Source organism: Rattus norvegicus, chromosome 18, assembly GCF_036323735.1.
Source record: "Rattus norvegicus strain BN/NHsdMcwi chromosome 18, GRCr8, whole genome shotgun sequence".
Lineage (NCBI taxonomy): Eukaryota > Metazoa > Chordata > Mammalia > Rodentia > Muridae > Rattus > Rattus norvegicus.
Window position 1 is genome coordinate 49142281 of NC_086036.1, and position 26910 is coordinate 49169190.

General features: G+C 43.2%; 1 protein-coding gene across 4 annotated transcripts in view; it reads left to right on the top strand.

Moving 5' to 3' along the window:
- The window catches only part of Prdm6 (PR/SET domain 6), a 104474-nt gene that overhangs the window by 39991 nt on the left and 37573 nt on the right, over positions 1-26910 (top strand). The window contains exon 4 of one of the 4 annotated variants that reach the window (XM_039097238.2): positions 18142-21766. The exons of the other annotated variants lie outside the window; for them this stretch is intronic. Within the exon in view, the coding sequence (XP_038953166.1) occupies positions 18142-18150 (9 nt within the window). The 3' untranslated portion in view covers positions 18151-21766. Of the gene's footprint in view, positions 1-18141; positions 21767-26910 lie in introns of those variants that run through there. 4 annotated transcript variants of the gene reach the window in all.

Sequence of the window (26910 nt, forward strand, 5' to 3'; positions counted from 1 at the left end):
CTCCCAATCACACAAGGCGTTTCCTGCTGCTGCGGTATTTTCACTATTGTTATTCGTTAGCATTAGCAACATTCACCACGGGTCAGACGAGCTCTACACAATTTGCATAATTACTCCCCTTAGTCTAGAACCACCCTTTTGAGGGCAATTTAATTATTCCTACTAAATATATTATAAAAGCTGAGGCCCCAAGTGGATTTTTAATATGCATAATGATATTCTACATGTATAAACTTGAGTATCTGTTTGAGTAGATTGAATAGACTCAACTTGAGGCGGAAGATTGTGTCTAATTCAAATGTACATTTCCGCACTTGCCCAGAGTTTACTGAGTGTACAGTGATGATAACAGTTAATCAGAACCGAGTGCCTCGTAGTAGAATAGATATTTTATAGCTTGGATGACTGAGAGTTGCAATTTCAACAACCCTTGGCTTAGGTATTTGGATTCCTGTGCCTCAAAGACAGAGGAGGGGCTCATAGAATAATTTCTATAACATATGGTATGGAGTGTGTGTGGGGTTGAGTTAACATATAACACACTCAGGGCAGTAAGTCCTGCGTGTAACACCAAATGAGTGACTTACTGACTTCTATCATTGTTCCCAACCTGGGTGTGTATCTTCTTCTCATATGTTCCCTTTTGATAGCATTTCTCTTCTTAATGATACATTTTAAATGTTCCTAGAGAGACACCCCAATTCTCTTTGTTTGCTTCTGGAGATGAATTTGTGCAGTGGTCTTTTCAGAGTTAGTGCACCATTGTTGCACAGAATGCTCAGTTATGAGGAAACATTCTGAAACTTCCAAAGCTAGATATTTTTCTGGTTCAAATTTCACATGAAAAGGATAAACAAATTCTTCTGTTTAGATAACAAAAGGTCCTGTGAGTTGTTTCTCTGTATTTATTTCCTGTTCCTAAGTCGTTGAAAAGTTTCTATATCTTGGGTTTTTTAAAGCACCTTTCAATGCTTTTCACAAGGGCAAGTGTACAGCCCTACCTCTGGAAGGACTCTTAGAGCCTGTTGACAATTCAGGACCTTTGTATGCTTCTAAATAAAACCATTCGTTTTCTGCTTAGTGGCTCATCTATTTTGCCAAGCAATGGGAGAGTAGGAGGAGTAACCTATAGATCTTTCCTTTCTTCCTGACTGCCTTCCCTCCCTATTCTTCCTCTTAATATTGTTGTTATTGTTATCATCATCATCATCATCATCATCATCATCATCATCATCATCATTATCATGTGTTGGGAAATAAGGTTTCTCTGTGTAGCCCTCGTTATTCTGATATTCTGAAACTCACTCTTTAGAGCAGGCTAGTTTTTTTTTTTTTGGTTCTGTTTTTCGGAGCTGGGGACCGAACCCAGGGCCTTGTGCTTCCTAGGTAAGCGCTCTACCACTGAGCTAAATCCCCAGCCCCTGCAGGCTAGTTTTGAACCACAGATCTGCCTTCCTGAACTAGGATGAAAGGTGTGCTCCACTATCACCCCCAGCCTATACATTTTTCTTGTGGCGGCGGTGGTGCAATTTATCAGGGCAGAATGAATCCTTTCCTGGCATGTGTGAAGCCCCAAGCACGATGATTGATTTCAGCATGTCAGAAAAAGAAACAAAAGATGGACAGAAGAGAGGGAGAGAGGGAGAGAGAGAGAGGGAGAGAAGGAGAGAAGGAGAGAATAGGAGAAGGAAAGGGGCATGGGAGAGAAAAAATAAAGTCCTATGTGTTTGTCCTCTAGCTGGGCACAGTTACTACTGTGATAACTCTAGCATTCTTACTTTGAAACAGAACCACAGTGAAAGCTTCTGCCATATGGAGAAAAATACAGTTCTGGTAGCTTCCTATGCTTTCCTGAAAAAAAAACAAAAACAAAAACAATAACAAAAGAAACCTCCCCCCCCCAAAAAAAAACAAAAGAAAAGAAAAACAAACAAACCAGAGACAGAACACACAACTCAAATATCCTTTTCAAATTAAAAGTCAGAATTAGCATCGCAAATGCAAGGCAGAAATTCAGAGCTGTCACTCAGGGTGAGCCTTTTGATAAATTGGATCTTGATATTTACAGAATCTATTAAAATACAACCAATCGTGTGTTTGTTTATATGTTGACAAGATGATATACACCCTGAAGGTCAAGGGTGATGTGAATTGTTATGGTGTTCTTGTCAAAGAGGCTAAGAAAGGGGGGCCAGCCACAGAGCATTGGCGAAATAATGACTGGACCACAATGTCATGACAAATGCAGGAATCACCTGCAGAAAGTTCAATTGATTCAGAACAAAACTCTCTGATATTTGTCAATCACAGTGGGGAGGGGAGGGGAGGGAGAGGAGAGGAGAGGAGAGAGAGAAGAAAAAGAGAAGACAGAGGGGGAGATAGATAGAGAGACAGAGAGAGCAAGAGAGAGACAGAGAGACAGAGAGAGCAAGAGAAGTAGAGAGAGACAGAGAGAAAGAGAGAGAGAAAAAAGAGAGAGAAAGAGAGAGAGAGAGCACGCATTTCCTTCTGCAACTTGTTAGAAAATTGGCAGCTCAAATGGAAAAACAAATAGTGAAATTAAACAGAAAGGCATTGATTTAACTTCTTGGGTGGTTTATCACATGGCACAATGAACTTCTCATTCTGTCTTGCCATTTATTAATTGCCCTCTTTTAATCAAACCAGTTAAGAATCAGTTTACAAACCTTTGGGTTACTTCTTTGTAAATAGTTCCAACTCCAAATCACTTTGTCCCTTTCCGAAACATCTTTCTCTAATTGTTAGCCAAGTTGTACTTTTTCCCCCTTGTAAAAACTCAAAATGCATTTGAAAGAAGTGTGGGATTTACATGGCATTCTCCCTGGCGTGGTTTTTACCGCTCCATTTGGGCTCTTGCTTTCTCTCTTTTTAAAATTGGTATCATTTTGATGTGTTAGTCTTTTCAAGTTGCATTTTACTCTGTGTTTGTGGTGCTGGGGATTGAACTCAGAGCCTTGTGCCTGCCACCCTGGAGTTCAGATACGGCCATGGGTCTCTTTTCCTTATTGAAGGCTTTAAATCAGTGACCTGTGGGCCACGACCCCTTTGGAGGTCAGAGGACCCTTTCACAGGGGTCATCTAAGGCAATTGGGAAAACACAGATATTTACATTACAATTCATAATAGTGAAAAATTACAGTAACGAAGTGGCAATGAAAATAATTTTATGGTTGGGGTCACCACAGCATGAGAAGCTGATTAAAGGGTCTCAGCCTTAGGAAGGTTGGGAATGGCTGCTTTAAGCTTTAACTGTCACACTAAGAAGACGGTAGGCCCCATCCCGGCTGAGAGCTTTATGTTAGTGCTAGAAGTGGTAGAGGGGTGGCTGTCAACCTCCTTAATGCTGAGACCCTTTAATACAGCTCCTCATATTGTGGTGACCCCTGACCCTAAAGTTATTTTTGTTGCTACCTTATTTACTGTAATTTTGTTACCGTTATGAACCATAATGTAAATATCTCTGCTTTCTGATGGATGAAATATTCAAATGTGTTTTTTCATATGTCTGTCACATAGTGGATTAATTGAATGAAATTAAAGAAGAATAACTGTAAACAGAGAAAAGAATTCCCTTCACTCAGCCACCCACGATTTTCCGGTAGGATTCCTGCTAAGCTGTTTGTGGTCTAGTCCGAGAAATTAACGCTCATTTCAATCGATGGATCATCTCAAGTTACTATTCCACATGTGCGATGCCTGTCATGTTAGACATCATGGTTTAAGCAGCCAATTACATCACAGTACAATGATACTTACCCTCCGCAGGCTTTAAGGACAGTCGGATCTTACCAAAATAATGCAGGAAGCGAAGAAACAGATTCTTAAAGAAAACTTACTGATCCCTGTTTTCCCTAACTAGTTCGAATCTTTGTCTGAAACCAAATTATCTCTTTGTTTTTCCCTTATTTTAAGCCACAGCTATCTCAGAACTAGTTTTCTTAGGTGGCTGGCATGTACTAGAAAGCGTAGTATTTTGAAAACAACAAAGTCTTATCTTCTGAACTGGAACAGAGATGCTTTCGCTTATGTGCTTTGAGAACACTTTAGTGTCCTCTCAGATGAAGGCTAAGAATCACTGACTGGGACCAGAGGAAGTGAAAAGCATTTAAGGCGTCAAGCAGCTCACAAAATCAGGGCTGTTCCCACGAACACAAAAAAATGCAGAAAATCACTGTAGGCTGCAAGAGTACATTGAGGATCCCCCGCCCCAGGATGACTCCACTCTGAGAAGGGCTGATGCGTCTCAGCCAAAGACCCACAAGTCAAATGAAACATTAGGACATAGCCCTCGGAAATCTCTAGAAATCTCTAGCTGGTAACGAAATACACTCTCCCGAACCCCACCCACCAGCTCCCTGGCCCAGAGCTTCAAGAACTGTATCCAAACCCCTCCACTATTACTAAAGCTGATTAATCAACCCTGACTGCTTTGAAATAAAACAAATGATTTAAGAATTAAAGTTTCTGTATCCCATTATCAAACTCATTAAGTCATCTAAAACCGCTGAATTTTGGATGAATTTCTGAATTCCTAAGAATCTATTCATAGACACCCCTCACACACATATTTATCTACGATACACAAATATTAAAATAACCAGACCAAGCCACTTGGGCAGCAGAGATCAGCATAACTGTTCTAGCATTTCATTAGTTTACTTAATTAACTGTCACATCGCCTTGGGCCATTTTTAAAAAAAATTATTAGTTTTTCACTCTTACTAAAGGAAAGGAAATTAAAGTATTAAAGTTATGTTTGCAGATGGTCTCAGACCCTAAGATCTCACCATTAAAAACAAAACTTTCTTGTTAGGCCAGCTCTCAGTGCTGGGCTGGGCTGTGCACACACAGCTTCTCAGGCATGAGGGGGACTGTATGAGCATGAGGGTTTGGAAGGAAAATTTCAATTACAAGATTATCGTTCATCCCCCTCACACGCCGGAGTCGGACTCCTATCTGCATTTGGAAATCATTCTATTTGTGAGTTCTAAGACAATGATCTGAAGGCCACAGCGTGGGCTGTGTTCTTTGGCATGGTCCGTGATGACCCATACCGCTATTGTTTTATTTCTGCCCTGGCCATTTAATGTGTTTATAGAGTTCGTATTGACTTAGACCCCCGGGGAGATATACAGTATTATTCACCCAGTAGACTCTTTCACAAAGTAGGAATCCAAGAGGCCAGGAAAAGTGGTCCTCATTATTATTTTCTTTTCTTTTGTAGAAAGAATGAAAACAGCCAGTCCATCTAAGATCACTTTTGTTCTCTCTCTCTCTCTCTCTCTCTCTCTCTCTCTCTCTCTCTCTCTCTCTCTCTCTCTCTCTCTCTCCCCTTTGGCATGTTTGACTTTATTTTGAAGTCTTTTGGCCATGGTTTCTCTTGTTAATGGTAACTGCCACCACCCCCTGACACACACACACACACTTTTGAAGCCAGAATCTGCAAAAATTATTTGGGTTGTATATTTTTCATACCTGCCCTTAGTGTGAAGAGAGGATTTAATGCCAATTTCATTCATGCAGAACACCCTAAGTACCTTCTGCTTCAGTTTCCTTAATTGCTTTCTAACTAGCGTCCTCTCTCCCCATTACTATTTTCTGTGGTCTTTTGTTTGGGTGTTGGTTTTCAGTTCCCTTTCCTTTTCACTCATTCCCATTGCTCCCTCCTGGTAGTTTCAGGTACACATGCCAAAGCGAGAAGCCCCTCAAATCTGCAGTGCGTTTTGGTGGCAGAAGAGCTCACCCTCTGTTGGCAAATACCCCAGAAGGTTAATTTCCAGACATATCATTTCCTGATCCCATAATATTTTACAAGATAGGTCTTCTCAGCATACCACCCGTGAAGGTCGATAGACGGTTGCAAGGAAGCAAGATGACAGTGCGTCCTCCTGGTAAGAGGCTAGGAATTAGTAGACAGGGGCTTGCTGTCATTTCTGCTGTATGTCCATTGCCAAACCTGGGAACATAGTAGACTATTTCTACTGCGGTAGGAGAGTAGGCTATGGGATACCAAGTACCATACTGGGAGTTCAGACATCCAGGCTTGTGTCTGAGTCTGCTTTGAGTTACTGGGTGACGATTCAGTTCTCAGAGTTCTGGGATCTTTTTTGTTGTTATGTTTTGTTTTTAGAGTTTAGAGACATCTGGGTTTATCCAAACATTTTGTTGTCGTTGTTTAGGAACCAACAAAGGAAGAGATCCCTAGAACTTAAAATGGTTCACCCAGGGTACAGTTGGCTCAGGAAGCAACATGGTCCTCTTGGATCCTAGACCAGCATTTCCCAAAGTGTGGCAACCTGTCCTAGCCTAATCGCTCTGCAGTGGCATGAGGAAGAATGTTTCCTAAGCGTATCTGGTATCACACACTGATCTTTTTACAAATACCGTTGACTTTGTTGGGTCTGGGTAGCATGGGCAGATGAGTTTAAAACCATGAAAAGAATCCTGTTAAACATGCGATGGTCTGGGTATTACATAGCCCCATCTCATGCTGAGATGTGGGACAGCTGTGTACTGTGACTTCACCCTCTCCCTTTCAGAGACCGGCAGAGGCCAGGGTTATATAACAGTCCACTCGATTTCTCTCTCTCTTTTTTTTTTTTCTTTTCACTCGATTTCTGTGATGTAAGATATTTTTCATTCATGGCTTTGTGACATAAAATTGAAAAAGGACTTAGGCCTGAGGGCGTTTCCTACCCCACCCCACCCCCACCTCACCTCTGCTTGCTGGAGTGCTGGAGTGAGTATTGGGTGACCCTGTGACATACTGTGTTGGAATCCTAAGTGCAAAGGGAAGCAGTGGTTGCTGGCGACTGTGCTGAGGGAAGTGTGAAGGGTACTTTGGAAGAAAAAGGAGATATGAGAACCAAAATGTCAGGAGGAGCTCTGATAGCCGGCTATCTTATCACACGCGTGCGAGCAGTTAGCCATTTGCTTTCAGCTGAGATTAAGCGCCTATCACTTCTCCTTCTTATCTGGGTGAGCACACAGGTAAACCCGCTTTCACACAGTAGCAGTATTTTTTTTTAAATTGTAATTTAGGTTTCTTTTCTTTGAGCCCTCCATTAGAGAAGGGTGTGTGTGTGTGTGTGTGTGTGTGTGTGTGTGTGTGTATGTGCACAAGCAAGCGCATGTTTTCCTTAAAGGAAAACCAGTGAAGCCTGCTGTCAAGCGAAAACTATTTTATTTCATAAAGTTAGATGTTTACGTGTCATCTCAGCACATCACGTCATCAGTGCCACACACACACACTCACACGCACACACACACGCACACACGCACACACACGCACACACGCACACACACGCACACACACGCGCACACACACGCGCACACACACGCGCACACACACGCACACACACAGCACACACACACGCGCACACACACGCGCACACACACAGCACACACACGCGCACACACACGCGCACACACACACGCACACACACACAGCACACACACACGCACACATGCACACACACACGCACACACACACATGCACGCACACACACGCGCACACACATGCACACACACGCACACACACACGCACACACACGCACACACATGCACACACACACGCACACACATGCACACACACGCACACGCACGCACACACACGCACACACACACGCACACACACACAGCACACACACACGCACACATGCACACACACGCACACACACGCACACACATGCACACACACACGCACACACATGCACACACACGCACACGCACGCACACACACGCACACACACACGCATGCACACACACGCACTCACACACACACACGCACACACACACCACACATGCACGTACACACACATACACACTTGCACACACACACACACCACACACACACATGCACACACGCCATGCTTGCTTCAGAAAGCATGGAAGGAAGCCGCTGCAGATATCAGCTGGTCTGGAGGACGGAAGTAACACGGCTCCTCCCGGCCCTTGCTAGTAGCCTTGTTCTCCATCTTCCCTATAAAATACACTAGGTCATTATTTTAAATAAATGAAAAACCCTATGTTAAATTTTTTAAGATTTTTTTAAATATAAAATAAGTAAGAGTAGAAGGGTCTCAGACTTCAGAACAGATCTAAGGTAGCTGAAGCAAGGTTTGAATTAAAGCCTAATGTAGAATTTCTTGATAGGTTCTGATTGGGAACATGATCCCCTGCCGCCCCCTACACCTCACTATGTAGTCCTGACTATCCTGGGGTTCACTATGCGGACCAGGCTGACCTCAAATTCGTCTTCCTCCACCTCTAAAGTGCTGGCATTAAAGGCAATACACCACCATGCCTGGCCATTTTACTTATTTTATTATTTAATTTAATTCATTTTATTTTACGTAGTCTGTGATTTGATAACATGAGTATATTCAGAAGGACACAGCTCGTGATTTATGTGTGTGAAGGCTGAATTCAGTTTTCCTGGTCTGTGGATGGGCATTTGCTTATAGTCAGGAATGCAGTTCCTGAAAGGGACTTTGGAGAATCTTGGGGATGCAGGCTTCACTCACTGTGTGCAGGTTGCTCCATCTGGTCACTGTTTCTGTAGGATAGCTGTGCCTGCTGGTTCGATATCAGGGACTCTTCTAATCATTGCCAGAAGCTAAAGAGATGGCTCAGTGGTTAAGAGGACCTGGGTTCAAGTCCCAGCACCCGTGTGGCAGCTCACAACTGTCTGTAACTCCAGCTCCAGGAGATCTGACTCCTTCCCACAGACATGAGGATACCAATGCGTATAAAATAAAAATAAACAAAACATTAAAAAAGAAAAGAAAAAGGAAGAGGGACGTTCAGGATGGGCTGTGGTATTTGTAGAACAGTGGTAGAAGGGCTGCATGAGTGACTTCCATTTGATATGCATTAGACTACATGATCCACACGAGAGACAGAGAGAGACAGAGAGAAAGAGAGAGAGAGAGAAAGAGAGAGACAGGGAGACAGAGAGACAGACAGTCAGGGAGACAGAGAGACACAGAGACACAGAGAAAGACAGAGAGGACTATGGTTGTAATTCCTCTACTTTTATTATCTACCTCTTTCTCGTTTATCCTTTCCTGTGATTAGTTTATAGACTTTATTATAGGTGTGTACATATAGAAAAAACATGGTGTACTTAGGGGTTAGAACTATGTGTGGTTTGTGGTGTCCACTCGAGGTCTTGGGGCATGGGTCAAGGGTAGAGTCCTGTAAACATTCTTTTAACAGTTTGTTTGTGAAGTGACGCTAACCCAGTTGTGTCCCTTATTCCAAGTTGTAGTCAATCCTGAATTTGGTTAAAAAAAAGTTGCCAACCAACCAGAGCTTCCAGGAACTAAACTACTACCTAAAGACTATACATGGACTGACCCAGGGCTCCAACTGCATAGGTAGCAGAGAATAGCCTTGCTGGGCACCAGTGGAAGGAGAAATCCTTGTCCTGCCAAGGTTGGACCCCCAGTGCAGGAGAATGTCCGGGGGGTGGTTAGGGGAGGTGGTTGGGGGGACATCCTTATTGGGGAGGGGGAGGAGGAGGTGATAGGGGGCTTATGGACAGGAGACTGGGAAAGGGAATAACATTTGAAGTGTAAATAAAGAAGTATATCCAATAAAAGAAGGAGAAGAAGAAGAAGAAGAAGAAGAAGAAGAAGAAGAAGAAGAAGAAGAAGAAGAAGAAGAAGAAGAAGAAGAAGACAGACAGACAGACAGACAGAAAGAAACTGTAGCTGGCAGCCATAGTTTATACTTGAGAAACATCCTGAGCGCTCTTGCAAGCCTGTAGACTTCTTAGTAATATCTCAGTTACTGTGGCTCATGAAAAATGTGCTAAGTTTTACGTTATAATAACACTTTTAATCTGAGAGTGTCTGTATTTAGCCAAATCAGACTGCCTATATTTTCTTTCATAAAACATTTGGTCTCAATTGTAGTTTTCTTTCTTCAAAAAAAAGGGGGGGGTCAGAGAAAGTTCAAAATGACATGATGGAATATATATTTGTTTGGGAAAATGATCAGGTTATTGCCATAAAAGTATATTAAATTTTTAGGGTTATATGATATACTTTTTATATTAATACCATCTTTGAAATTTATTTACATGATGTAACAGCTCTGATGGTTGCATTACATCCTTGAAAGCAAAGACATCCAAACTGGCCAAGTTTTATGCAGTGTCTCAGCAGGATAAAATTATTCAGTTTTAAAGGGGAAAATGTTGTTTGTTGAGTTTTAATTATGTCATCCATATTTTGATGTGCATTTAATTTACTGCAAAAGAAATTCAGAAATCAGTCATAGGAATTAAAAAAAAAAACTAAGGGCCCTTGTCTTATTGGGGCTAGGATTCTTTGCTTTCTGGTGAAAACTTCACAAAGTTATGATTAAAAATAAAATCTTCGCCCTCAGTGACTTAGCTCTGCCAAGCAGGCTCAAGTCAGGAGAAGGCAAGCGCGAGTTCTTGAATAAGTTTTCATCCTAGGCACTGTCATCGCCCACTGTGTGTGGGCTTACTTTTCATCGGACCGTCCACACTCAAACTGAAACTGAGACTTTTAAGTAAAAGTTTTTTTAAATGAAGTCAGGTACTACTTTGCAGTGGTTTGTTAAGTGTTGCAATAGTGGTTATAAACATAGACTGAGAAATATGAGTTCTGTGAAGTTCCTCTTGACTCTGTTTCGGTAGATACACTTTGAGGAGTTATATCCCGACCTTAGAATTTTTCTTTCAGATGAGTATGTCAGATTCTGGCTGTTATGACAGAGTAGCAGTAATAGGATCCCTCCTTTGAAACATTATTTTAACCTAAAAGGAAGTCAGTGAGATACATGTTTTCAAGTGTGAATTTTTTTAATTTTAAAAATTATTTAATAATTGAGTATGTTTATGGTAATTTCATAAATGCATTTAGTACATTTTTAACACATTCGTTGCCTTCTCCTGTCTCCCTCTCCCTCCCAGTGGGCCCACTCCTACTTTGATGTCTTCTCGAGTGAGACACACTGAACTGAGTGAGAGCCCCCTGCATAAGCATAGGTGGAGAATTATTTATGGCGCGGGTGCAGCTTGCCAGAGGCTGCACCACTGCAAAAAATGTCTCCTAGGAATCTGTAGTCTAATTCCTTATGCAATGAAACAATTATACCGAGGCTTTCAGAGGTGGCTGTGATTCCGGAAGAGCACTTGTAGTATTTATAGCAACAGGGTCGCCGTGCTACAGAAAAGATAGTTGTTAGGAATTGCTTTTGGTAGCCGAATGCCGGACACTGTCCTTAGGCTCCTGTAGGCCGTGCTTCTCTCCCTTCTGTGCACATCGTGGACCGTGACTGTTCTCTTTTTGGAGAAATCAAATCACCTGACTCCGTCCTGCTCAATTCTTCTTCCCACGAAAGACTTGAGGAGCCAAGCTTCCGTGCCGCAGTGTTCTGCACGTAGTTTTAGCTTTCTTTTTTCCCCCAGAAATATTGAAGTAGAAGGAAAATAGAGAAAGGGAAAAAATCCCAATCCTCCAAACGTAAAAAATGGCAGCATGCTGTTTACTGAATGTTCTGCATCAGGATACATGACGAGGTCATTTTACCCTCACAGAAGCCTTTGAAGGTGACATAAGAGCAACCTCATCTGACAAGTAAGTTTAGTGTTAGGCTGAGAATAATACTGAGAGTATTTGTTCATAATAAATAAATTGAATTTACTTTCAATTATATGAAATTTTTTCAAAAAAAATAACAACTTTTTAAAGAGTTTCTTCTTGAGCTGCCTGTACCCTACACATCGGAAGGCCTAACTTTTAACTACATTTGCATAGATCTAATAAATGACTGCTTTGCTTTGGTTCTGCCCTGTTACCTCTCCCTTTGTGGGCACTGGAATCTTTTTATGTACTTGAGGTGTTTGCATTATGATCTTTACCCTTCTGGGTTCAGCAGTTAAATACTTCTATTTCATACCCATTTACACAGTCAGCCAGTCACAGGGTCATGGGGTCAAGCCTACAGGACAATGCAAATCACTGTAGGACACAGAGACTCAGGCAAAGCAAGTTCATAAAACCCCGTGTTGCCAGAGTCAGATTCGTGCCCCAAACTTTTTGTTTGGTGGTGAAGTAGGGATGGGGGGTGGGAGTAAGGTCTCATTTTAGCCCAGGGTTAAATCTGGCTTCAATCTTATAAATGCAAGGGTTACCCAGCTTCAAGATTCTTTTGTCTTTTCCTTTTAGGCTCAGAGTTTAATGTTTTTGGGTTTTCCCCCCTCCTTTTTGTTATTTCTTTGAGAATTTCACAAAATATATTCTGGTCATATTCAACCCTCCTCCATCCTCCCTAGATGCATCCCCTTTCCCTACCCACCCAATTTTATGTCTTTTTTTCTCCTATTGCTACTAAGTACAGTTTGTACAGTTGATCTACTCTTGGATGTCTGAGGGTCTTCACTGGAGGGCAGGCAGCCCATCAGGACTGCATCCTTAAAACACAAATAAAACTCACTCCCCCTTTCCCAGCAGCTGTCTATCACCAGTAGCCCCTTAACTCAGTGTGGAACTCCATCCCCACTTCCTCTCTTCGTGTGGTGATTTGGTCCTGAGCCTGTGCACATCTTACGAAATGCTGTCTCGACTTCAGGGAAGGCATAAATGTGCAACTGTCCAGCTACGTTCAGAAAATACTGCTTCATTATAGCATCTACGTCCTGTAGGTCTGATACTTTTTCTCCTTCCTTCTCTTCAGTGATCTCTGAGCCTTGGAGGGAAGAGGGAGGATATAAGTGTCCTGCTTAGGGATGAACATTCTGTAGTCTCTCATTGTCTGTACCTTGATGAATTCTATGTATCTGTGTTAGTTGTTATCTGCTACAAAAAAAAGAAGCTTCTTTGATGAGGGTTGAGATAAGCATTAATCTATGGATATAACACCAAGTCATTAGAAGTAAGTTTAATAGTAGTATGTTTTCCTCTAGGGCCTAGGACCCTCGAGCTATGTGTCCTTGGTCCTGGTACTACTGCTAGGTATGAAGTAGGCCTTAAGTCCTAGCACAAAGTGGTTGGTTGCTTTTATGATTTTCATGCTACTGTAGCACCAGTGAGTGTGTCTTGCTGCTAGATAGCCATTGTAGCTGTCAGGGCTCACAGCTGGGTAAGGTTGTTGATAATTTTTCTTCTCCAGGACTGTCCATAGCAAATTCCAGCACTATCAAAACTAGCCAATAGAGATGAAGCCTCCACCGGAGTAACTACTTGATCTCTCCTTGTTCTGTGACGTAGACATACGATGTCTTTACAGTAGATTCTTACTGGGAAGTTCCCGAGGTTAACCAAGAGCATTGGCAATAGCTTATAATGTTTGGGGGTCTGTGGGACATCACTTGCCAGCATTGGGCTTTTTATTTGTTATACTATGGTGTCTAGTAGGGGCCTTGTTGCCTCATTATAGGCTAACCACATTTAAACTCTTTATTTACTCACACACACAATATAATTATTAATATGTAAGCCATCTAACTAATTTATTATGAAATATAAGGGTATAAGGCAGAGATGATAACAAATCTCAATTTATAAATAACAGATTATTTTATTTTAAAATATTTATTTGTGTGTGTGTGTGTGTGTGTGTGTGTGTGTGTGTGCCTGAGTGTGTATACATGCACCATGTGCATGAAAGATCCCAAGAAGAGGGCACAAGATCCCCCTGGAACTGGAGTTACAGGCAGTTGTGAGGGGCCATGTGGATGCTGGAAACTGAGCCCAGATCTTCTACCAGAACGGCTAGTGCTCTCAACTGTTGAGTCACCTCTTCAGTCTCCAATAACATGGAGATTTTAAAGATTACTAAAAGCAATTCTAGTGCTCTGACTACTCGTTTAAATTTATATGTTTCCACTTCAGTTGGAAAAATGGTGGCTCCGGGGCTTTGCTCAAAGCTGAAACGGACGGCTGGGTATGTTAAAGACCGCCTACTCACTAAGTCCAGCAATAGTGCTAAGTCAAGAAGAACACATCAAAACACAACTGCAATCAAAGAGGAAATCAAAGTACAGGGGAGAAAACCCACTAGAAGCTCGGGATCTCTAGATCTGAGTGAGAGACAGCGGGGTGGGGGTGGGGGCGGGGGCATGGGCATGCATCGGCCTTTGAAAAGAATGTTTGCAGTAATCCCTAAAATTCTAGCTCATCCTTAGATGCTCCCTCTTATTCTCCACTCGCTGCCCTCAGTCTCTCTGGCAGTGTGGGGGTTTGGCAGTCCTTTTTAACTCCTGTGTGTGTAATATGCACACACCCCCTTTGAGCATCTAATAAAAACTGTGAGCCTTCTTCCCAGATTACTCATGAACATTCATCATTTTCTTAAGAGTTCAAGGTGTTTGTAGCAGCCTTGCCCAGAGCCTCTCCGTGGACCCAGTGTAAGACATTCCATTCCATTCTTTCCTTTCTGCCCACAGATGTTTCCTGTGGAAAGGAGTCCTAAGTCAGGCCTAACGATTAGGAAGCTGATTTTATAGACACATGCTAATGAGGTGGTCACTCTTCTTTGGGGTTGACATTAGTCATAACCTCTGCTAACCAAATGACTGGCAAACCTTGAGTCTTAGGTCCTGAGATTGCCAGGATCTCCTGGTTCAGTTTCCAGGGACTCACACCAAGCGGACTCAAACGCCCGTCCAGAAACAGAGTGGACTCTCTGTCGAGAGCACAGTGCCTCAGCGCTGGCAGTGCACGCCAGCCCTGCAGCCTGACTCTGTGAAAGGAGCTTTATTAACAAGCCCAAACCAGGGCGGCTTAGAGGCCTGGGCCACTTCCATTTCTCAAGGTTCTTGATATATTGAAAGATGAAAAGATGCCAAAACAGGGTTACAAAAACAGTGGTATACTTTAAATGTTTACCTTTAACAACTTAATGCCTTTAATACTAGAAATGGATAATTGTGCCATTCATAAGTTAATTACAGGATTTATAAAAATGTTAATTTATGGTTCACTTCAGGCAGTGTGGTCCAGGCATAGAACCAACCGAGTTCAGAGGCCTGCAGAGTGAGCCTCCTTTGAATCCTGTCTTCTGTGATTGTATGTGTAACCTCATTTGGAAATAGCTTCAAAGCTCTCGATTTAAGACTCTTTATGAAAGTGGGGCTAAAATGGCCCCACTGCCTTCCACGGGAGTGGCTGTAGACAGCTTGTTGGAGGAAGAGTGGAATTGCCCCTTCTTCAGAAACCCCTTTGCTTCTTTCTTGTGAGGGAGGCTATACTCCTCTGGGGGCTTCAGCAACATAGCTCTCGTGGCTGTTGGCTGGAAGGCCACAAAGATCTAATCAGCACTGCCTAACAGGGTACCAACAACGGCCATTGTCTCCTCTTAGTGATGGGTAGTAGCAGGGCTTTGGAGTCTTTTAAAAAATTCACTGCTTCCTCTCCAGTTCCACTTAAAGTTCCAAACGTGGGTTTTTGTTTCAGGATTAGAATCCGTCAATGTAAACTCACTGTTAGGGTACATCCATGGTCCTCCTAATGAGTGGGATAACGGGGTGCAAAAGCGAAACAGGATTTTTAAAAAAGCTACTAAAAAGGAAGACTAGGGATGGTAACAGCAATCCTTGGCAACAGTCAGTTTGAGACCCGGAGGGGAAGGAAGGACAGTTGTTGGGAGAGGGGCAGGTGTCCATTTTACTCTGGACTCTGAAGTCAACATCCAAATGCTTTGCCTAGTGCAACTTTCCAAAACCTCCTGGAGGCTTTTGAAGGACTTGTTCATTTTAGCCAGTGAGGCCTGGCATGTTCTAAAGAGCAATCATTATATCCTTTGACATTTTTCTTATTGGATATCCATCTTAAATAGACAGAAAGAACTGATTTAGTGTTTAGCCCTTGAGTCATAGCAGGTCATCCTACCCTCTCCTTTGAACCCAGAAAAATATCCACCCACCTATCCATCCACCCACCCACCTACCCATCCACCCTTCCATACACTGAGTCAAACAAACATCAATCAACCAACCAGTGTTTTCTGAACACCAGGCAGCATCCCATTGTGCTAAACACCATAGTTTACGAGCGGATTGTATTTTTGTCCTCATTGATGTGAAATTCTGGCAGATTTGATCAAATGGTTGTTCAATGCTACCTTCATGGTTTAGATGGGTTCAAATGACTAGCATTCTCTCTTTCTGATGTCCCTTTTGCAAAATTACCTGTGAACCCATTCTGAAGAGGATGGAAAGAAAGATTAGATGGGAAGGTTTAGAAACTTGGGTACCAGAAAAAAAAAAGTCTTGATTTGTTTCACACACACCTCTCTCCTATTGTACCGTAGGCTACTTGAGGGCAGACATTGAACCTATACTTTTAAAGGTTTTACCTCAAACATAGCATCTGGCGCGTGGTGACTGCTTACCAAACATCTGTTCAAAGAATTCAAGTCAGGAGGTAAAAGGTCTAGAGTTGAGGCCCACCAATTGTACCATCGCCTCCCATCCTTGGTACCTGGTCTCCTGGATCCTAAAACAAAATGAATGGTATTCAGCCTTTACTATAGCATTGATCTCCTAAATCAGGGGCTGATTGCTTAGATCTTCTGGGCTGCTTTACAACTTCTTCAAGGACAAGGGCTCAAACACACTGACGCCACCCCTGCTACTCACAAGCCACTTCCTTCCTTCTCTGTGACTAACTTGGAATTCCGTTAAGTTTTACCTCAAATCTCTATCTTAGCAACTGTAAGGGACACTCTGTGGGGGCCATGGCTGAATCAGAGCAGCCCAGGGCTCTCAGCTTTCTTGAGTGCCCTGATTCCAAGAGCCAGCTTAATGTCTGCCATTGTCCTACGGTCCAGAGCAGGATGGTGTCCAGTGGGAACTGAGGGCATATTTGGCACTGGGTCAGCTTGATGTAAGGAATTTCTCTTCCATTACTTAAGGTCTGGAAATGTGTTTTTTGTCCTCCACAGTCACCGTCCCCTCAATAAAGTGTGTCTGACAATTACATTTTATTGGTGTGGTTATGAAAAGAATGTTGTAGACTTAGAAAAACATAATAATTTAAAGAATGACACATTTCAGCAAAGAAATAAAGCAGCAGGCTGCTTTGAAAAGAAGTAAAACCATGGGACACTGCTATTTCACTGGGACAAACACTTGGAGCCTTCGCAGAAATTTCAGGAAAGAGAAGAGGACTGAGTTCTAAGGCACTGTGTGTGTGTGTGTGTGTGTGTGTGTGTGTGTACAGATAGAAAGGTTCTCTTGACTTCTTTATCTTTCTGGTGTGATTTGTTTTGTTTTAGACAAGGTCTCTCTTTATACAGTCCTGGAACTTTCTATGTAGACCAAGCTGACCTTGAACTCACAGATTGGCTGCCTCTCCCAGTCAGAGCTGGGATTCTTCAATGCACCGCCATGCCTGGCCTTCCTCTGACTTTTGAAACCCCTCTCCAAACCTCCCTATTTGGTGCTTTGTACGCACTCGATGATTCTAATCAGATGCAGCCGTTTGCACTATACTCTGGCCCAAGATACTTCATGGAAATCTTACTCCGTAGTAGGCATGGTGCTAAGGTGTGAAGTCAGCAGCAGTTTTCACCAAGCTTTATTTGGTTGCTACTAGAACATTTAAGTCATAAGTGTAGCCTCTGCTACAGTGCAGCCTTAAGTAGCACTCTCTAAAACACACTGCATGAGCCGCGTAGGGATTTCTGCGGGGCTGTGCAGTCACTGTATTAACTCCAGTGACTTAGCTTAGGTCTTAAGGACAGAGCTGTTTGATACCTTGTCAGGGGCACTGTGAAAATCCCATCAGTTCACACTGGCATCCGCTGTGGGATTACTTTACCAAAGTCATAATCCCCTTTCCGGTTCAGTGAAGACCCAGGCTTGGCTTTTCTGTCAAGTGCCAGGAGGATGTGGAATCAAATTCCCTCCATGGTTTACTTTCTAAAAACCATACTCTCTCACATACAACATGTTTCTGTTAGTATGTATGTATGTATGTATGTATGTATGTATGTATGTATGGTTTCAAAATCTGCCACCCCCCAACACACACACATGCACGCACACACATTGCCTGCCATTCGTAGTCTGAGACCAGCTGCAAGATGGGATTCCCTGGCACCAATTGTAAAAATGTTTACAGATCCTTTCCATCTCAGCCAGAGTGAAAAGGAGTGACAGGAGACAACCAGACTGGATGAGGCAAGGAGGTGGAAACTGGTGTGTCTTACTCTGCTCTCTGAACAAGAGAAAACCGGGATGAGGAGAACTGCTCTTCCCTCACAGTGAACACCGCCCACAGTGGATGCCACTGTCCACGGGCGAGCTCCTGGATGCTACTCGGTGGACTGAAGATGAAGATCTCCTTGGTGGCTTACAGCTAAATGTTTGCTCCAACTTTTGTGAGACTTTTCGTCCACACAGAACTCTCACTGCTAAATGCCATTTAAAATCATGGACTCAATCTATGGATCCAGTTCTTATAGGATCCAAATTAACTTCATTTGTAAATATATTTAGGGGGGCGGGGACTGGGTGGTTGTTTTGATTAAAACTGAGTTTAAAATAACCACTGTATTTAAGCAAGTTTTTGATGGGTGCATCATTGCAAAGAATTTCACATGTGATTTTTATGTTTAAGAGAGAGGAGAAGGAAAAGAAGGGAGGAGAGAGCAAAGGGAGGGGAAGTTGCTGCATGTAAATATTTTCAAGGTGGTTCTTAGCAGAGCACAATTACCAGTATTTTCCTTTCTGGTGCCGGTGCTGTGTGGACACTGAAGACAGTTGTGCGCCGTGGACATTACTGCTTCACTGCTGTGACAAGGGGTTACAGGAAAGATCGGTTTGCAGTAGAGTCTGAGGGTGGCACCAAGCCAGTGCCCTGAAAAATGGCAAATATGTCACAGCTAACAGCTGGATGCAGAAATATTTCTCTTTAATTTGGATGGATAAAAAAATTTTTCACAGCGGGGGCACTCTCCAAAGAGTGTAACATCAAAGAAGGTGGGTCTTTCCAGTCAGACATCAGCTGGCTCCAGGATGGGGCAAAATGAATGAACTGTCAGGACTTTTCCAGCATGCTTCTGCCAAGTGAGAAGTTAAAGGTTCAGAAGTCCGTTCACATCACAGAGTCCGGATAATGGAAGCCCGGTTCCCCAAAGTCCCACCCTGATTGGCGGTCAGGGGATGTCTGAGGAAGACTGTAGGTTGATGGGTGGCAGGCTACCCACTGTCCTCAGAGATAAATGGGAGTCACCAGATGTTGCAGGTTCTCAGGAGATTCCTGGTCTCGCATCCTAATCTTCAGAGGCACCACCTCTTCTGCTAAGGGACACTTACCAGCAGCTGACCCATACCGTGACCAGAATACCCACTTTTATCTCCACCTACTGCCTGGTCTCTGAGGAAGGCTTTGCCGCTGTCGCCACTGCCAGTGTTTTACAGTTCATCGACACTTTTCAACTGTTTTTCTGATTACCATATTTCAGTCTTGACTTATATGTTAGTATTATCTGCAAGCTCAACATAAAGCTGTAATGATTTTCTAATATTTCTGGGACGTGATGAATGTGGATTGACAAAGTACAGTATATAGCTTTCTCCCTGCATTACTGAAAATACAGCCGCCGCGTGTATAATCATTACTCACTTACTTTATGGGGGCATTTATTACTTGACCTTTGAAGTCTTGTCTCAAAATCTTGGCATTCCAGACATTCCAGAACACTCTAAAACAAAGTGTGTGTGTGTGTGTGTGTGTGTGTGTGTGGTGGGGATTGCCCGTTAGAAACAACAATGATAAAAGTTAATTGTAATGGAAGACACGGGGAGAAATGATCATAATAAAACCACTTACAGAATTACAGACTTGAGAATAAATAAAACCGAGCACACACAACGTGGGCGCAGTGGCTGGTATTTAAGGTAGACGCGTGGGAGGTGGAATAGTCAATTCTGATTCCTCTGCTCGTTTTCTCCCCGAATGTCGCTGGCCATTCTGGCACACTGCCAATGGGAGGAGAGTGGTTTTACACAGGACTGGGGATTTATTCCTTCATCTATTGCGTGGTTTCTGGCTGTGTAAATTTTACTAACAGATTAAGTAATTTTCACTAAATTGACATTTGCCCTGAAAATAGGGATTTATTTGATAAATGGCATTGTTAATCATTGTGAACATAGTTTTATGACCCTCATTTGGAAAACCTTAGATGCTTTTAAAGAAAAAGCCCCACTGTTTTCCCCTGATAGGACAGGTGGAATATGACTTAAAAATAATAATAACACAGAGGCCTACTATGAACCGCAAGGCTTGTGGGTGAGTTATGTATCTTTCTTAGTGCAAGATGATTTTTTAACCAAAAAAACCTGTATTAGTTGTTTGTGAATGTTTGTGTGCATGTGTGCACTTGCACGTGCGGACACTCATAATGTGTGTGTCCACGGGTGCATATATCACAGGTGAAGGCCACAGGACCATTTCCAAGATTTATTATTTGTAGAGCGGAGTAATATCTTTAATCCACCTCACGAGTGAGGTGTGAGGCTCTCAGACTGGCCTGGCAGAGTGTTTAGAGATCAATGCTGTAAGATGTTTGACTTGGTGACTGCCTGTACCCCTCTTCCTCCGTGGGTGTGGGAGGTCTTTACTCATTTCAGAGGGGTGGGCTGACTTCCGGTCTCCGAATTGTGTGGAACCAGAGGTTTTTGTATTTGTTTACATAGGTTTCCTAGCGGTGCCTCCTGAATCCAATATCCAAAATCTAAAGTGCTCTGAAATCTGGAATACTTGGAAGTGTTAACGCAATGCCAAAACGTTTCGATTTCGGAACGGTTTTAGACTGGGAATTTCAGGTTACGGGTTCTCAATCGGATGACTCTTTTCTTCTGCTTTGATCTGGCTCAGTTGGGGAGTTTGAAACCAGGACGTGGAGAGAGAGCTCTGAAGTTACGGCTGCTTGGTGCACAAACACGGGGACCAGAGTTTGAGTCCCAGCATCCATGTTTCAAGACAAACACGGGGGCAGAGACAAGGTCCACTGCGACTTTCTGATTTTTCTGTCTTGCCTAAAACATTATAAGTTGCAGTACAGGGAGAGAGTCCTTCTCAAAGCAACAAAGGGGACAGTGGTGGCAGAGAGATTGCCAACAACTTCCTTTGGCCCCTAGTGCACACACTCTCACACTTGTGTGCATAACATACACACACACACACACACACACACACACACACACACACACACACACAAGAGGGGTTAGAAAGGCAAAGTGCATGAATGAACACATAGGAGATTAGGAGCCACACTTGTGAGGGTCTTGTAGAGAGCTATGCCAATCCCTGTGCCTTTGACGGTCTGGGATGAAGCTTACACACAGCCCTGCCCCTGGTTACACTTGATTGCACAGATCACTGCTTTCCTCGAGCAGTGTGAGTTCATACAGCTCCGGTCTTCCCGTGATCAACACATCCATGATCAGTTATCCTGTCTTGTAGCTGATGTACAGGGTGGGAGATATTGGACTCCCAAAGCCACTACTAATTAAAGCATTTGTGATCAATACCTTTAGTTTCAACTATGTTCCAAGACCGTTCTTAAAGATGTGGGTGTCTGTGTGAATACAGAGGGATACTGTCAAGCTTACAATAATTAGATTTAGGAATACAAAGTACAGGCCTAAAAACAAATTTGTGTACTGTTTTCTAGATAGTAGCTACGTCAGTGTAGCATTTTTCCTTTTTTGTATGTACTTTTATTTTTTTAACATTAAAAATTGTGTGTGTGGGTGTTTTGTCTACAAGTATATCTGTGCGCCATGTGCATGCAGTGCCCTCTGAGGCCAGAAGAGGGCGTCAGATTCCCTAGTCCTAGAGTTAAAGTCTGTGTTCTCACCAAGGACAGTCAATGCTCGTAAAGGCTGAAGCTCTCTCTATTGCCTACACTTTTATCTCTAAATATTCTGGCCTGAAAGATACAACACAGACAAGCATTTAACTTTTTTACCCTTTTGGCCTCCTAAATCATTTTCTTATTCTTTTTGCTGCATGAAAAACGTGTACGGTTAAATTTTAAAAACGATGAAATACACTTCTGCCTTCAATGAGTGTTTGGTCTTGTCACCTTAGGAGACTGCATTGACAGATGTCAATATCGATACCGTGTTAATTTTTTTTAAACCCAAGTCCTCAGACATGCAAGGTGAACACTGAACCATTGAGCGAGACACCAGCATGCTACACGTTTATTATGACAGCTGCTCACTAGTGGTTACTGAATGCTGCCTAGGTAGGCCCTTCCAATCCAGTTAGTGTTGCCCTAAGATAACTGATGTTCTTGGAGCGGTCCCTGGGTGCTGAGTCTTTACACACACTGGCTCATTTGATTGTCACCTTGATCCTTGCAGTAGAGAGCTTCATTAAGGCTAAACAAGTGCCCAGTGTCACTACTTAGGATGGAGCCATGGCTACAGCTCATATGTATCGGGACTGACACCCCTAGGCACATCCGTGTAATCACCTCTAACTACACTGGTTCCCGTTAGTTACTTTAATCTGTAATACATAAGAGCTCCTCTATCACATGTATTGAGAGGAAAATCTGCTTCCATGAAGAGTAGCTTCCTTACGATTAGCTTCCTGGTCAAAATAATTAAGTCTGTTGTTCTTTTGAAACACAGAGCACATTTTCATCCGCCTTGGCAAATCATAGGGTTTTCACCTGAGTTTCTCAAGTTACCGGGAAGTGTGACTTTTAAAACCCTAATTTTAGGTTGAGTCAGTTGAGGTGGACCAGCAGTGAAGAGCATTGGTGGTTCTTCCAGAGGACCGGAGTTCAATTCCCAGCACCCACATGGACGCTTACAACTGGTGATGCCAGTTCCAGGGGACCTGACATCCTCCATACAGACATGTAAATCACACACAAACAGACAAAACACCAATGCACATAAAGTAAAAATAAAGTCTAGTTTTTGAATTTTACAGAAAGATGGAGAAGTGTAAAAGGACAGTATGAGAATTGACCGATGAAGTCTCAGGACCCCTCCACCCCCACCCCATCCTCTCTCAGGTGTGAAGAGATTAAAAACAACAAAAGCAGTTTGGGGCTCACAGGTACCCCTGGGAACCTCCCACTGACTTCTCCCTGCTGACTATTTAATCACCATAGGAAACTCACCTTCCTTGGTCAGAGAATCAAAAGATTTACTATCCTCAAGGAGAGTGCCATTTGTTTCTTGACCTGAGTCCTTAGTGCTTTTCCCTCAGTTTCTTGGCACTTAGGAATGATTCCTTCTGAGCCGTTAAGTACCCTCCAAGGTTTTACGAAGCTGCACTTCTTGTGTGCACGGAGGTCCTCCAAGCAGGGACAGTGTTGGGTGCTTGAGTACAAACCGTTTTCTCATCTCAGCTGCTTGGTGAAAGCTGTCTCCAACTGAACAAATAACCAAATGCCAGGGCCCAAGGCATCTTCGAGGGAGACAGGACAAGACTGAGGACAAGGAGATAGAATCTACGACAATGTTTCTCAGCTTGTGGGATCCCTTTGGTGGCTGAATGGTCCTTTCACAGTGGTCGCCTAAGATATCGAAAACACAGATATTTACATTATTATTACAATGCATAACAGTAGCAAAATTACAGTTGTGAAGTAGCCATGAAAATAACTTTGGGGTTGGGGTCACCACAGCATGAGGCACTCATTAAGGGTCTCAGCATTAAGAAGGTCGAGAACCGCAGCCCCAGCATGTCTTCCGGTGAAACCTGGTTACTCCTTATGAGAACAGAACACCGGTCCTGAGGTACGGAGAGGAACAAATTCGTGTCTAAGTTGTAATTCAGGTGTCTTTTGTTCAAAGCTTTTGGGCCTCTTCAGGGCACTCAGAATTAAAAAGAGGAGGCGGCCTCAGCAGTCCCTGGGACAGGTGGGGAGGTGGAGACTGTCCACTGGTCTGTTGCTGACCAGTCCTCTCACAGGTCTAAGTCACTAGCTTTCAGAGACCTTGGTTCTCTGAGTCTAAGCTGAATCTCCTGTGCTCTAGCGTTAGCCACAGTGCCCAGCATCCTAGCAGAATTGCCTTATCTTTCCCCTCCCCCTAGTCAACTCGGGACTCCTGCAGAAGCCCCAGGAGCGGTGTCAGGATCTATGCAGCTATTGCGATGCTCTCACTAAGTCCTCCTTCTTCAACCCTGGGAGATGCTACTGCTTTTCCAGCAAAGTTACCTTTAATACCTCTCTAAACTAACTCTTCTTCCTTCCTTCTTTTCTTCCGTCCCTCCTTCCTTCCTCCCCACCCCCCCTCCTTCTCTTTCTCCCTTCCTTCCCTTTTTAAGCCAGGGTCTCACTGTGTACCTCAGGCTGATCTTGCAATGCTCCTGACTCAGTCTCCCGAGTGCTGTGATTGTAGGCACACACCACTGTGCTCTGCTCAAGACTTTATTGAATTGATTACGAGTCACTTTTTTTTTTTTACTTAAAACCTGTGCTGATAGAACTAGAACGTGAGTGTGCGTGTACGTGTACGTGCACGTGTTGGGAGGTGTGTTCTGCCTTACTCTGGAAAGACAAAGGCTTCAGAGCAGTACAGAAGGGATTGATGTTTGCAGTGTTTTAAGGCAGTTACTTCAGGATTCTATCAAAGTGCTTCTGGCTACAGCAGTTTTCACAGATAGTACTGACTCCCCAGTAGCTGTGGTTGTCAGTAAGTGCTAGACAGGTAAATTACCGGAGGCTTCTTGTGAAGTAAATGTCCCTTGAGCCAGGAAGTGGTGTTAGGAATTCAGAAGATTGGAAGGGCCACTTTTCCTCAGCACGATTGGAGGCTTGCTCTTGAGTTTTCAAGAGAAGATGAAAATCAAGTTAGGTCACATTTGAAGTTTTTGTTAACACAAACGAAAGTGTCAGTGGCTCATTTGCAAATCCTGCCTGACCCTGTTCATTCAGGTTCCTACCCTTCAGGAGGTGGTACCGTTCCAGTAGTGATAAAATGGGTCAGCTGCTGGCTTGGCTGCCCTGTGCTCTTCACTGCAGTTAATACAAGCTGGTAGCCTTCCCAAGTGGCTAAGCTGGAGTCAAGTTACCTTCCAGGTGTCCTTAACGTCCGTCCATCTGTCCTACTCCTTCTCCTCGGGAGTTTTGGTCCAGGAAAATGTAAGCATGGGAGAGAAGGAGGCTCAATGCCTGCCTCATGGAGGTTTTCAGTCAATGAGGAACATGGTCAGAAGTGAGAGAATTTGTGTGATCTTTAGCCACACGTATGGTGTAACAGCTGATATTGTGGAAACAAAAACTTAGACCCTTTTAAAAGTAAGAATTACCTCTACCTACTACTTATCTTGCTACTTGATTCAAGATAGAAGAGACTCACCGCCCAGAAGCAACAGATTTAAAATAGCAGCAGTGATCACTAAGGAAATTAGAGCCTGATAGGGGATGCTCAGATGAGCTCCTGACCTCTCCTAACAGGCAGGCTCTTATCTTAACAACACACACACACACACACACACACACACACACACACACACACACACACACACACACACACACACACAGAGAGAGAGACCAGAAATGAAGGCACAGGTTCCTAGGTTCAATTTATATGTTTCTTTCTTTGATCAGAAAGCAGAGCAGAATTTAGGGTTGGAGCCTTGAGTCAGGGCTTAGCTGGTGGGAGTCCTGGGGCCTAATCTCCAGAGTAAACACAGAAAGGAAAAAGAAGGAAGGAAAGGGGTCACTGCAGATATTCACCTACAGACCAAAACCACTGGCCAAGTAACAACGCTTTGCTACATTTGTGTCAGATTTTTTTTTTCAAAGAAATGAAGCCTTTAAGGCAAAGGGCAATCCCGCCTTGCCCCCCACCCCGTGTTCGCTTCCGAAGGCCTCTTCTTGGTGGAAGTTGTGAGGAGTCCTGCTGCAGCTTCAGTTTTGCTGCTGTGTGTTTATGTATACTTACTGTGCACTACACAAACATGCACTGTTCACGGCACTGTCGGTAATTCCAACAAATGGTAGCGTAATAGCTTTGCTTTCCCCCCAATCAACATTATGTTTTTAATATTTGCCTCCTAATACAAACAGGTCTAACTCATTAAAGTTAAACGTATTAAACAAAAGGTTTAGCGTGGATAAGACAACTTACTCTTCCGGTGGAAGATATTTCCAGTATTTCTAGTTCTTTGCTATTCCAAGCAGTTCCTCAGGAAGTCCTTTGAACCCATCTCTCAGATTCCACAGAACTTCACTGGGGTATTTCCCTAGACTGTTGATAAACCGTAGAATATAATCATCCTCAAATTTATAGATATAGTGTCAAAGTGTCCTCCAGTGGGGCAGTGTCAAGGAGCCCTCCACATTGGCTATAGAGGAACTGGCTTTTCCACAGCAAATACTAATCAATCCATTCTACAGCTTAGAGCTACAAGATCTGTCCCCACCCATCCTTGGCCTGGTGTCCTATATGGCTCTTCTCATGAAGTTCTCCCACCTTAAAAGTTAATTGCTTCGCTTTGGAAAAGAATGGAGAAAATATTAGAACACTCTTCATTTTTGCATAGTTCTGGCAATGTTGTGCTGTTAGGTGTTTTTTGCAGAATGACTCTTTTCCTTAATCTAAAGTCAACACCCCTGACCATATGCTCACAACTTGAATGAACAAACAACCTCTGACCTTTCCAACATTTCCCACAGGTCCTGAAGACGGTGTCTAAACCCTCTGAGTGATTTTTTAAAAAAATACTTTCTTGCTTATTTAAAATCCTTTGAAAGACATTTAAAACAAAAAGCAGTAACTCTAGGTCTTGGCATAGTTCATCTCTTAAATTCCTTGAGTTTTTTTTGGGGGGGGCGGGGGGCGGCTATCAGGTATCTCACTTAAAATTTCATGTCAGTGTCCCACAAATATGGGTGTCAGTTCAGCCTCCAAGAACAACT